The sequence below is a fragment of the Phyllobates terribilis genome, unplaced genomic scaffold (assembly GCF_046119375.1).
Source record: "Phyllobates terribilis strain yellow unplaced genomic scaffold, ASM4611937v1 Scaffold_3__8_contigs__length_932513732, whole genome shotgun sequence".
Lineage (NCBI taxonomy): Eukaryota > Metazoa > Chordata > Amphibia > Anura > Dendrobatidae > Phyllobates > Phyllobates terribilis.
Window position 1 is genome coordinate 537427744 of NW_027362763.1, and position 13862 is coordinate 537441605.

General features: G+C 41.8%; 1 protein-coding gene across 4 annotated transcripts in view; it reads right to left on the reverse strand.

Annotated features, from left to right (window-relative positions):
• The window catches only part of REPS1 (RALBP1 associated Eps domain containing 1), a 115417-nt gene that overhangs the window by 35963 nt on the left and 65592 nt on the right, over positions 1-13862 (reverse strand). For 2 of the 4 annotated variants that reach the window (XM_073671340.1, XM_073671338.1), the window contains exons 9-10: positions 11265-11383; positions 6234-6314 (exon numbers count right to left, since the gene is read on the reverse strand). In XM_073671340.1, the coding sequence (XP_073527441.1) occupies positions 6234-6314; positions 11265-11383 (200 nt within the window). The remainder of the gene's footprint in view (positions 1-6233; positions 6315-11264; positions 11384-13862) is intronic. The other 2 variants (XM_073671339.1, XM_073671341.1) reach the window with 2 other exon arrangements.

Consider the following 13862-nt stretch of genomic DNA (forward strand, 5'->3'; position numbering starts at 1 on the left):
GGTGTACTATAATTGACAATTAGCATACCACATCCTCGTGGATATTCTACTGTAGTAAAGCTATGAAGCACCTTCTGAGTGATGGCTGCAGATGTACAGTGGTGGCCAAAAGTATTGGCACCCCTGCAATTCTGTCAGATAATACTCAGTTTCTTCCTGAAAATGATTGTAATCACAAATTCTTTGGTATTATTACCTTCATTTAATTTGCTTGCAAGGAAAAAACACAAAAGAGAATGAAGCAAAAATCAAATCATTGATAATTTCACACAAAACTCCAAAAATGGGCCAGACAAAAGTATTGGCACCCTCAGCCTAATACTTGGTTGCACAACCTTTAGCCAAAATAACTGTGAACAACCGCTTCCGGTAACCATCAATGAGTTTCTTACAATGCTCTGCTGGAATTGTAGACCATTCTTCTTTGGCAAACTGCTCCAGGTCCCTGATATTTGAAGGGTGCCTTCTCCAAACTGCCATTTTGAGATCTCTCCACAGGTGTTCTATGGGATTCAGGTCAGGACTCATTGCTGGCCACCTTAGAAGTCTCCAGTGCTTTCTCTAAAACCATTTTATAGTGCTTTTGGAAGTGTATTTTGGGTCATTGTCCTGCTGGAAGACCCATGACCTCTGAGGGAGACCCAGCTTTCTCACACTGGGCTCTACATTATGCTGCAAAATTTGTTGGTAGTCTTCAGACTTCATAATGCCATGCACACGGTCAAGCAGTCCAGTGCCAGAGGCAGCAAAGCAACCTCAAAACATCAGGGAACCTCCGCCATGTTTGGCTGTAGGGACCGTGTTCTTTTCTTTGAATGCCTCTTTTTTTTCCTGTACACTCTATGTTGATGCTTTTTCCCAAAAAGCTCTACTTTTGTCTCATCTGACCAGAGAACATTCTTCCAAAACGTTTTAGGCTTTCTCAGGTAAGTTTTGGCAAACTCCAGCCTGGCTTTTTTATGTCTCGGGGTAAGAAGTGGGGTCTTCCTGGGTATCCTACCATACAGTCCCTTTTCATTCAGACGCCGACGGATAGTACGGGTTGACACACTTGTACCCTCGGACTGCAGGGCAGCTTGAACTTGTTTGGATGTTAGTCGAGGTTCTTTATCCACCATCCGCACAATCTTGCGTTGAAATCTCTCGTCAATTTTTCTTTTCCATCCACATCTAGGGAGGTTAGCCACAGTGCCATGGGCTTTAAACTTCTTGATGACACTGTGCACGGAAGACACAGGAACATTCAGGTCTTTGGAGATGGACTTGTAGCCTTGAGATTCCTCATGCTTCCTCACAATTTGGTTTCTCAAGTCCTCAGACAGTTCTTTGGTCTTCTTTCTTTTCTCCATGCTCAATGTGGTACACACAAGGACACAGGACAGAGGTTGAGTCAACTTTAATCCATGTTAACTGGCTGCAAGTGTGATTTAGTCAGGGCCGGCGTCAGCACCCGGCGCACCCGGGCAAATGCCGGGGCCCTGAGCAGGCAGAGGGGCCCACTGGCGGTCGCGCACCCCGCTGGGCTATGGGCGGAGGAGAGCAGTGTCAGCGCCCGCCCTTCTCCGCCGCTTGCTCAGGGCCCCGGCAGCTGGATACTTACCTCTCCCCGTGCCTCCGCAGATCAGCTGTCTTCCTGCTCTGCGCTCCCTTTGACGTCTCAGGTCAGAGGGCGCGGTGACGTCTTTACACCGCGCCCTCCCCTGAGCCGTCACAGGGAGCGCAGAGCGGAAAGACGCCGCCAACGCTGGAGTCCCGACCCGAGCAGCTGCAGCAGGTAGCAGGTGAGGAGGAGGGAGGTGAGTATTTGATTATTTATTTTTAATGTATGGAGGCATGGGGCAGTATAAAGAGAAGGGGGGGGGGGGTGGCATCCTCCATGGAGCATTATAAAGAGAGAGGGGGGGGGGTATCCTGCATGGGGCATTATAAAGAGAGGGGGGGGGTTCATCCTGCATGGGGCATTATAAAGGGGGGGGGGGGGGTGACATCCTGCATGGGGCATTATAAGGTGGGGAACAGCCTGCATGGGCATTATAAAGGGGGGGACAGCCTGTATGGGGCATTATGTGGGGGGTAACAGCCTGCATGGAGCATTATGTGGGGGGTAACAGCCTGCATGGAGCATTATAAGGGGACCAGTATCCTCTATGGAGCCTTATATGGGGGCCAGTATTCCGTATGGAGCCTTATATGGGGGCCAGTATTCCGTATGGGGCCTTATATGGGGGCCAGTATTCCGTATGGAGCCTTATATGGGGGCCAGTATTCCGTATGGAGCCTTATATGGGGGCCAGTATTCCGTATGGAGCCTTATATGGGGGCCAGTATTCCGTATGGAGCCTTATATGGGGGCCAGTATTCCGTATGGAGCCTTATATGGGGGCCAGTATTCCGTATGGAGCCTTATATGGGGGCCAGTATTCCGTATGGAGCCTTATATGGGGGCCAGTATTCCGTATGGAGCCTTATATGGGGGCCAGTATTCCGTATGGGGCCTTATATGGGGGCCAGTATTCCGTATGGGGCCTTATATGGGGGCCAGTATTCCGTATGGGGCCTTATATGGGGGCCAGTATTCCGTATGGGGCCTTATATGGGGGCCAGTATTCCGTATGAAGCATTATATGCAGGCCAGTATTCCGTATGGAGCCTTATATGGGGGCCAGTATTCTGTGTGGAGCGATTCACCGGTTTCTGAGCTATTGTGGAATTTACAATAGATATCACTCATGTAATGTAAGAAGTGAAATCTTTGCATTGTACTATATATATATATTTCTCCGCCGTATCTGTTAAAGGGGCCCACTGAGACTCTTTCGCCCGGGGCCCAGAAAAACCTGGAGCCGGCCCTGGATTTAGTTATTGCCAACACCTGTTAGGTGCCGCAGGTAAGTTACAGGTGCTGTTAATTACATGAATTAGAGAAGCATCACATGATTTTTCAAAGGGTGCCAATACTTTTGTCCACCCCCTTTTTTAGGTTTGGTGTGGAATTTTATCCAATTTGGCTTTAGGACAATTCTTTTTGTGTTTTTTTCATTGAAGACAAATTAAATGAAGATAATCATACCAAAGAATTTGTGATTGCAATAATTTTCAGGAAGAAGCTGAGTATTATCTGACAGAATTGCAGGGGTGCCAATACTTTTGGCCACCACTGTATATGCTTGTATACATAGTCAACAATCATTCTAAAACGTTAAACAGAATGTGCCAATAAGAAAATGACCCATTGTTTAAATCAGGTTATTGTGTTGAGGAGGACATTTCAAATTTTTCACGCTGAACTGGACACACAATGTAATAGTGCCTGCAGAGTGGAATAATTATTTTTTTAAATTTAGCCTCTCCACTGCGGTGTTATTAACAATTAAAGTTAAGGAGTTAATTTTTTTTTTTTTTTTATGTTTAAGTGAGTGATATCCGAGTTTTTCCTTGAGGTGTTACTTCTCCCTGTATGATGCTGACCAGTTATAAGCAGGCGGCAGCACAACAGAAAAAGATCACGCACCCACTATGGCTTAGAACAGGTTTCTCAGTATGAGATTTACGACAGACCAACTCGATTTCCTGGTGTAACCTATAGCATGATTAGAAAGCACAGAGGGCCAAGACCTTTCAGATAAGGTCTCTGTGGGGGGCTGGGAAGACAGCACAGCAGAGTTTAGCTGTGCCAGATCCAAAACATTTCCATCAGCTAGCCTACTATCATAGCAAGGTCATCTCTTCTATACTGCTACTCTACTTGCACACGGCATGTACAGAGATGTGTCAATACACTTATGTCTGTTGTGCTCAAATTGTAATGGTGAGATCGCAGTATCATGATGCTTTACACAGAAGCAGCTGCTGTTCCTGTATGACATGTAATGACAGCATGATCTCACTGCAGAGTGAGTACAAATTGCTTGAGAACAGCAGACATTAGTGTGCTTACATCTCATACACTGAGAAACCTGCTCTAAGCTACTGTGGGGGCGTGTTCTTTCACCAGTGTGTTGCTGCCTGCTTATGATTGGTCAGCATCATATAGGGAGAAGTACACATTTCCAGTGAATACAGTCTGGCAACACCCACACTTAACAAAAGCTAATTCCTTAGGTTTCAAATACTTTGACTGCTAATAATATAACAGAGCCCCAAAAAAAAAAAAAAGTTTTATTCCACTACATTTTACGTCACAATCTATATTAAAATTGAAAAAAAAAATGCAGTTCACTCTGGCCATCATTTAGACCAATTTCCTATTGTTTCAGGAAACAACGCAAACAGACTGTCATGATCTGACCACTGTGGCTTTCCGTTGAAGTCTATGGAAAACTGATCCGTTAAATAGGCCTCAGTTTTGTTCCATTTGAAAGTGATCCAAGCAAAAAAAAATTTCTCCTTTTCAAACGAAAGAAAAACTGGTGGCTATTTAACGGATCAGTTTGCCATAGACTAGAATGTTAAATAAAAAAAAAAAAAGAAACGGATCCAGCTGAAATTTGTTTTTTTTAGCTGGACAAAAAGTTGTGTCTGCACAACTTTTTTTTTTTTTTTAACTGATCGCTGCTGCACCCATTCTGACTGAGGATTACTGGACATGTGAATATAGCATTAATTTTTATTTTTTTTTTATTATTTTTTTTTAAATAAACGGAAAAGATTTGTAATAAAAAAAAAAAAAAAAGCATTGCCAAATTAAAAAAAAAAAATACACATAACGTAACTGGATTTAAATAATAGGTCATTTTCTGATGATACACTCCCTTTAAAGCAGTTTTCCATTCCTTTCTTTTCATACACATATATGTTCCAAGTGTGCTATTAAAAAAAAAAAAGAAAAAAAGGTCACTTATTGATTGATGAGGAGTGAGTATGTTCTGTTAACCCTTTCGCTGAGTACGCTCGGGCAGAGCATCGAGTAGTTACAGCTGCTCGGTGTTATGTTTGAATCACTCCCGTGTGCATGATTTGCGACTGTTTGACAACTTTAATACATGGGAGGAATGTGTAAGAAATAGACATTCCTTACATGTACTAAAGCTGTCAAACAGTCGCAAATCATGCACACGGGAGTGATTCAAACATAACACCGAGCAGCTGTAACTACTCGATGCTCGGCCCGAGCGTACTCGCCGAAAGGGTTAACAGAACATACTTGCTCATCACTACTATTGATCCCTCACCGCTCCTCAGTCCTGCTGGTGGGGTCCCCACCAGTGTCCTCTCCAAGTCACTGACTGACACGGTAAGGAGCAGACAATGTCGAATAGATTAGCAGTGGCTGGGTCCCCCTGCCGCTGTTCTCTCCTTCTCTTCCGGTATTGTTGGACAATGAGTGGCCGAACGAGAGGAGATAAGTGGGGGACTTGATCAGTAGACTGGAGTATCTATAGATGACTTTTTTTTCTAATAGCACACTACGGTTAAATATTAAGATGAGAGGGGTAGAAAAACTCTATAAAACAAAAAAAACAAAATGGTGTAAAATATCTTCATATTTGCCACAAGACCAGATTTTTTGTGATATTTTGTTACATAAAGTGAAGGGTTAACATACTGAAATAAAGAAGTGACAAACGTTAAGATTTTTCACTATAACATGAAATAAAACATTAACATGAAGCAGTAGAGGCAATCTCCAGCAGTTAGAACTGTGACGGTTTTTGTTGGAAGCGTTATATACGGTTGCAGTTTATGTATACAACTCTTGCATAGAACGTGTGCACATACTTGTCTCTATAGGGTGGAAACCTGGAACTTATATGAAATGTGCAGTTCAGTTACATATGCCTGTGGGGGGGGGGGGGGGGGGGGTGTAATGAATCTGTAAATTAGGTTTGTGGTAAGAGATGGGCAGTAACGTCAATACGTTATAACCCATAAGCAATACGCACCATTAAAACAAAAACTATAAGAACTAGTCAACGGAAGAAGCCATACTAGGATTACTGTTTATATTGACTTGGACATATTGGACGCTAGGAAAATAATACTATATAAAATAATTTACTGTAAATCTTAAATTTAACTCATGAATATAATGCAGGTCTAATGTCACAGAAGCCTATACTGCTCCCATCATAGCAGAAATGAGAAAATAAAGGCTTTTTCTACAGATCAGACTTATCCACCATTAGAAGCAGTCATTGAATCATGCAAAAAAAGAATTGCAGAGCTCCACTGTACTGAAATTTGTGTTAATACATTGATTAATATCAAACAAGCGAGCTATGTGATTGACTTACAGGATCAGCTGGTGCAATGTTAGAATCAAATTGGGTCAGAGTTTGTGAGCTTGAAGAGCGTTCGCTAAATGTCTCCCACTGCTGAACAGACAGAGGAGACACAAGTCAGCATGATAAGAGGAGAGGAAAAGATCTGAGCAGAAACAAACCCTCATTCATGGCTTCCACTGCCAGTTCTGTGCCAATTATACAGGTAGCGTGGGATAATACATACAGATCAGACACTATTCCCCACACTTGGAGTTTGAGAAGCAGCAATCTGGAAGCATAATTGGATTTTTATATTTTAGTAATTGGCATAAAATACCAGTCAGTGCAATCCATGTCTCTGCAAGGATTAAACTGATCGATATCACACTGATTAATGGGACAGGTTAATAAGAACTGTGCAATAAAATGAGGACACGTAGGACGACATGTGAACTGGGCTTTCTTCCACACACAGTTGTGCAAAAGAATAGCTGAAAGACTGGCCCCCAGCCAGGACCAGGTTATGTATCATGCAATACATAGGATGATATGATCAGAGCACTTACAAAGCAGACCAACCACATCTACAAAAATAATGAAACATGCTCGTCAGAAAACAGGTACGTGACATTAAGATGGTGGGCCTGCCATTATGTGAGGGGACACTATGGCCAATACAGCACAACACAATACCAAGGATCTGCCAGATAAGGTGTGGAATAGCCACTACAGCTACATTTTATATTATCCACCTCTGGGGACAATATATATATTTTATTTTATTTAAATTCATGCATGTGTGGCTAAAAATCATCTTGCAATGCAGTTTCATTTAAACTTTTGCATCGTTTTGCCATTAAAGGCTCTTTGTTGCCCTGCACATTCGAGCTCACTGAGGGACTCTCTGCGAACACATTCTGCAACCAGCATTATCCAGTGTAAAACAGAGGCTAAAAAAGCAAGCAGTGCAAAATGTAATCCATAAAAAAAATATTGTTAACCAAAAATACATGCATTTAACAAAAAAAAGAAAAGAAAATAGTCCCCAAAGGTTGATAGCTCCTTTAAGTAGCAGTGTATGGTAAGTGTGTGAGTTTAGGAAAGGAAGAGACGCGTTTGGGAGGCAGGGTGATATACTAGATGACAGGACACATTTCATTATTTTATGGAATAAGTGGGACGCATGCACAATCACCTAGTACAGAGTCATTAGGAGTATAAAGCATAAGCACACCCAGGGACTGCAGTAACCATCATGTCACATATACAGTTATCGCTGTACAAGCACCATGGTTAGGTTGGATCATTTGGTTACAACTGATATGGGGGCTTTTTACAGCTAGAAATAAGAATCAATAACACTTTGCACAAGTTCTTTATCAAACACAGAATTACTAGACAAATATACATATACATTTTCTACATTACAGGATTATAATAGGGTCTTGTAAATGAATCACATCACTATAAAAACATACACCTGCTCATTGAAAATGGCGTTTTCCCTAATTTCTTTTCACAATGCTATGTATCTTATTTGGGAGAGGTAAACTGCACCGATCATCTGGAGCTCAGTCTTGTAGCTAGTATAATACAAGATCCACCTAAATAATTTGTAACTAAGGGCAAGTTCACACATTACGCTCCAGGGTTTAAAGCCCACCAAGGACAACATCTGCAGGGAGTTTGCGTGGGTTTCCTCAGGGTTCTCCGGTTTCCTCCCACATTCTAAGACATACTGATAGGGAATCTAGGTTCATGAGCCCCAATGGGGATAGTGATAATGTCTGTAAAGCGCTGTGGAATTAATGGCGCTGTATAAGAGAGCAGAATCAATGAAAATCTGACATCCATAAAAGCCCCGGTTACAGGTAAGACCGCCTTCACTGACAACTCCCTGCAAAGCTGATCTGCTGTTTCGGCAGACTACCGGAAACCATGTGATCACAGGGACCAATAGAAGCATCCTATTCGGCTTCTATTAACCACACAGAGTTATGCGACAGCTGCATAGCAGATGAAAAATAAGACCGAAGTAGTGATAAACCACTTCCATCTTCCTTAAGGGTGCCACAATGTGTGACAGCTGGAGAGCTTCTGCTAGACTGCTGGAGCATTAATGGAGTGACAATAAAAGACGTCACCGGTCACTTGGCATCTGTACTGCCACTAAAATAAGGCAGGGGGCATTATGGAAGGAGTTAAAAGTGAGTGTTATGCATTTTAGTATCATTTATTAGATGTAAGTCTGTTAAAGAGGATTTTCTGGAAGGATTCTAATGCCTCATCATTGGGATAGGGGCATTAGTATCAGATGGTTTGGGGGTCTGACCCCTACGATCCTCCATATAGGAGGTTCCACACTTCCTTCATGTAGTGATGGTATAGGCAGTACATTATGCATTACAAGGGGTCACTGCAGATTGGAAATCCACAGCACTGGTCAATTTATACTGCAGATTTTGTGAGAGGGGGGATTTTGTAAAAGGGAAACTGTTGTGAAAAAAATGCTATTAACCTGAAGATATAGGGTTAACCTGCACTTGAATAACATTTTGAAGCAACGCAGCAGCTGCATTGAAAGCCCAGCTGCCAGGAGGAAATTAACTTAATTCCTTCTGGCAGCCTGGGGCTTTCAGTCAGAGGCGCAGCTTCAGTCACCGCTACATAGCTGTAACCATGCCCCAGCACTGACTGTCAGCCAGCTCTGGACTGATGCACTGCTGAGCCGCATGTCAGTAATGGGGAGTGATTACAGCCGCCCTTCACTAGTTAGTGAGGGCTGACAGAAAGCCCGAGGCTGCCAGGAGGAATAAAGTTAATTTCCTCCTGAAAGCTGAACCTTCAGTGCAGCGGCTGCATGACTTCAGAATGCTATTAACCTGCAGATTAACCCCATGTCTGCAGATTAACCCCATGTCTGCAGGTTAATAGCGCTTTTTTCCCCATGTCAGGCTCCCTTTAAAAATCATCTAGAATGCGGCTATTATAAAAACGGTAAAGAATTTCTGACTGGAAATCTGGACAGAAAGTCTTCTATGTATATGCCCTATGTGCTTCATGCTGAGGTCCATAAAACAGCTGGTCAATTAGGAATTCATATATGGCTTAGGAAATTGCAGCAACTTTTCATTAGCAGTAGACCTTAATTAGGCTATACTGCATGGCGCTATCCATGTATGTAATTATTAATCTCAGGGTGGATATACAGGCAAACGATGGAAACAATATTTTCAACACATCTCATCTCGATTTATTCAGTATGGAGTATGAGTGCCACATGTAGAAACAGAAGAATCGTCAAGGTGTCGGTGCTCTCCCCGTAAAAAGGTACAATACTCATTGGATTGAGTTACATTTATTGGAAGCCCACAGAAATACACACACACATTGGCTTCTATCAATCAGGTTATTAATGGTCGTCTGAGGAATTTCCTGCTGTGTTGAATGCATTTGGGTACGCAAACAAGCCAACGTGTGTAAGGGTGCGTGCCTACGATGTGTTTGTCAAGCGTTCTTCACATTCATTTCCGCATGCGGGTTATCAAGTGCTTTTCAAGAGATTTTAGCATCACTTGGAAAGTGCTTGACAACTTGGTCACACTATACAAATCCATGCAACCGGCATGGATTTATATAGTGTGACCAAGTAATAGTTAAAAAAAAAAAAAAAATAGAATAAGAATGGTAAAAAAAAAAAGATTATACTTACCTTCCGATGTCCTCCTGGTGTTTTCTCCGCTGCGTCCGGTGTCTTGGCCGGCTCACGGTGTTGTGAAGGACCTGCGGTGACGTCATTGGGTCATGTGACAGGTCACATGACTCAATGATGTCATGGCAGGTCCTTCACAACAACGCGGCCCATACAGCAGACCAGACGGAGGGGAGAAAACACCGGGAGGACATCGGAAGGCAAGTATAATCTTGATTTTTTATTTTAAATTCTTTTTTTTCTTTTTTTACAGTTTCTATGGTACCCGGGTCTGGATGAGAGTCTCCTCTCCTCCAGACCCAGGTACCATCCGCACATTGAACCGTGTGATAACCGCTTGTACAGATGCAGTGATGCGGATGTCACGCGGTCTAATGCAAGTCAATGGTGGTGATTACGCTACGTGTCCGCAAAATTAATGGACATGCTGCGTATTTTTCCGCAATGATAATCCGCAGTGGAAATTTCCACAGCATGTGCACAGCACATGCGGATTATCATTGGGGACCATGGGGCACATATTACCAAGCGTTTTTAAAGCGTTTTCTCTGCGGAAATTCCGTGGCAAAAAACACTTGAAAAACGCATAGTGGGCACGCAGCCTGAGTGCGTATATTTCTGCACACGGCGCTCATATTCAATACTGATAAATCGAGAGGTTTTGAAAATTTTGTTTCTATTTCTTTCCATCGTTTGCACATCAGTAACATATGAATCCATTCTGTGATTTCCATAAACCCACTACTTTCCTTCTTGGTGTTGCAATTTCAATGTCGAGGGCGTTTTGTCTAAATTTATATTATAATATGTACACATGTGCGTTGCTATCCTGTATTATTTATTCCCCCAGCGGTGATTAACTCGCCAATATTTTATAATATTAAGGAGGTGATTCTGCTCATCCTGTTCCAATCTGTCAAGTACTTCTGAGAAGTGAGCTATAGAAAAATAGATAAACTACACATCCAAAGTATTTCAGAAATAGGTTTATAATATACAGATTTAAAGGTCTTTTTATAATTACATGATTTAGATTATGAATTCACTAAAATAGTTAATTTTGGTCTTTACTTTGCAAAGACCAAATATACAGCAATTGTCAAATTGTCACTGTTATTTAAAATAACAGCTTTACTTTAGAGGCATAAATGAAATACATTTTTAACAATCCAGTAACAAACTTGGTGGACCCCCTACTGCATTTTAAGTCTTTCCTGGTGGGATATAGCACAACTCTATACTGTACAATTTAGAATAAATCTGGATGAATATAGGTTTGTTTTGTGAAATTACAAAAAAGGAGGAGCAATACACTAATACCAAGAGCCATGTCTGATGCTTATTCTTACCTCACTACTTTGGTTCATCTCTGGCCATGTCTGATTCAAAGATGGCATAGAGGGTGATTTACTTGGAGGAGGGTCAGCAGGAGAACTTGAAAATCCTACCTCACCAGATTGGTCTCCAGCTAAGAAAAAAATGACAAAATAAAATACATATTAAAAAAAAAAAGCATAAGCTACAATAAGTGATTTATTAGAAAACAGAACAAATTGAAATCTCTTGAAGTTACTACAGCGTTCCTCAGCCAGTGGTTAGGGAGCCAGATGCAGCCCCCCAGTTGGTGGCAACGCTAAATACAGATGTGCCTTATTGGCATTTGTGTAAAAAAACAAAACAATATTTTATGGACAATCAATATTAACCCCTTAACGACCTTGGAATTTTCCGTTTTTTGCTCCCCTTCTTCCCAGAGCCATAGCCTTTTTATTTTCGGTCAATATGGCCGTGTGAGGGCTTATTTTTTGCGGGACAAGTTGTACTTTTGAACAGCATCACTGGTTTTACCATAACATGTACTGGAAAAAGGGGAAAAAAAAATTCAAAGTGCGGTGAAATAGCAAAAAAAAAAAATGCAATTCCACAGTTTGTTTTGTTTTTTTACCACGTTCACTGAATGCTATACTGACTTGACCTAACTGACCTGCCATACGAGTTCGTAGACACCAAACATGTATAGGTTCTTTTTTATTTAAGTAGTAAAAAAAAATCCAAAGTTTGCTAAGAAAAAAAATAAAATAAATGGCGCCACTTTCTGAGACCCATAGCGTCTCCATTTTTTGGGATCTGGGATCTGGGACCGGGTGAGGGCTTATTTTTTTTTAGTGTCTAGCTGACGTTTTTATTGATATCATTTTTGGGGTAGACTCGATGTTTTGATCGCCCATTGTTGCATTTTATTGCAGTGTTGGCACGACCAAAAAAACGTAATTCTGGTGTTTAGAATTTTTTTCTCATTACGCTGTTTACCGATCGGATTAATTATTTATTTTTTTTATATTGATAGATCGGGTGATTCTGAACGCGGCGATACCAAATCTGTGTGTTTTTTTTTTTTATTATTTTATTTGAATAGGGTGAAAGGGGGGCGATTTAAACTTTTTTTATATATATATTTTTAAAAACATTTTTTTTTACACTTTCTGCTTGCTTCAATAGTCTCCATAGGAGACTAGAAGCAGCAGTTGTCAGATTGCCTCTGCTACATAGAGGCGATGAGCAGATCACCTGTATGCAGCAGAAATGCTCCTGTGCTATAAGCACCGACCACTGGGTGGCTCTCAGAGCAATCAAGACATGACAACCACAGGGGTCTGCTGCAGATCCCGGGTTCTCATGCCCACCCATCAGTGACCGGCGATCATGTGACAGGGTCACCGATGGGCGGGGCTAATGCCGCACTTCCGGCGCAGCGATGTGAAATGCCGCTGTCAGCGATTGACACCAGCATTTAACTGGTTACCAGCCATGGGTGGATCACGATTCCACCAGCGGCCGTTGCAGGCACATGTCAGCTGTATATATCAGCTGACATGTGCCCGGTTCAGTGCGGGCTCTGAACCGGGGGTGATGACCTGGGGTGTACTAATACGCCCCAGGTTAGAAAGGGGTTAAAGAAGAAACTATTAATCTGTAAATTTAGCCAAAATGAAGAATATGATATGAAACCAACGTGCCAGCCTTTACTACTACACACTGTCAAGAGGTCTGCATTAAAGAGATGACAGGTTAGCTTTAATGTGAATGTTAATAGATGTTAACTCCTATAAAGCTGTGGCAATCTGAACAATTTTTCTGATTTCACACATCCGTATTGCAGGGTTCAAGTGTGGACCACGATTGACGTACTGTCCTTGGGCCTCCTGACCTGAACTCAACAGCCTCATAGGAACACACTTTATGAAACTGATGAGTTTAGATCAGGAGACCCGGGGCTAGTCCGTACTGGGACTGTGAAACATGGATGTCTGATACCAGACTTAGGAATGTTTTTTCACTTTGTTGAAAGAGGCCATTAAAACAAGATGAAACTGGACAAATATGCAGGCCGGTTATTTTCTGTTCTCTGCCTTTTTTGTCTAGTATTTGCCTGTTAGTCATCTGTTCTTTTAATTTCCACCTTTTTAAAAAGGGAATTTGTCACCATGTTTTTTTCTACCACATCTGGGAGCAGCATAAAGTGGGGCAGAGACCCTGATTGCAGCAATGTGTCACTTACTGAGCAGCTTGCTGTCACTTTAATAAAATAACTGTTTTACTAGTCCTCCAGTGATAATCTCCTGCTGATAAAACAGTGATTTTATCAAAACTACACTAAGCTGCTGAGTAAGTGACACATCGCTGGTATCAGGGTCTCTGCCCCTACATTATATGATGCTTTTAGGTTTGGTGGCAAAAACCTGGTGAGATCCCCTTTAAATGTGTTGACCGTGTTTTTTTTTTTTATCATTTTTTTTGTGTTTGCCATGAAGGCTTGGGTTTGGAGTTTTCAGTAGATTTATCAATTGCGACTGTTTAAAAAGTTGCTAAATTGTTACACAAATGTACTCCAGCCATCTCCCCCAGAAGTGATTTTATGTACATCTTGACTTTCTAAATTTGTTTTT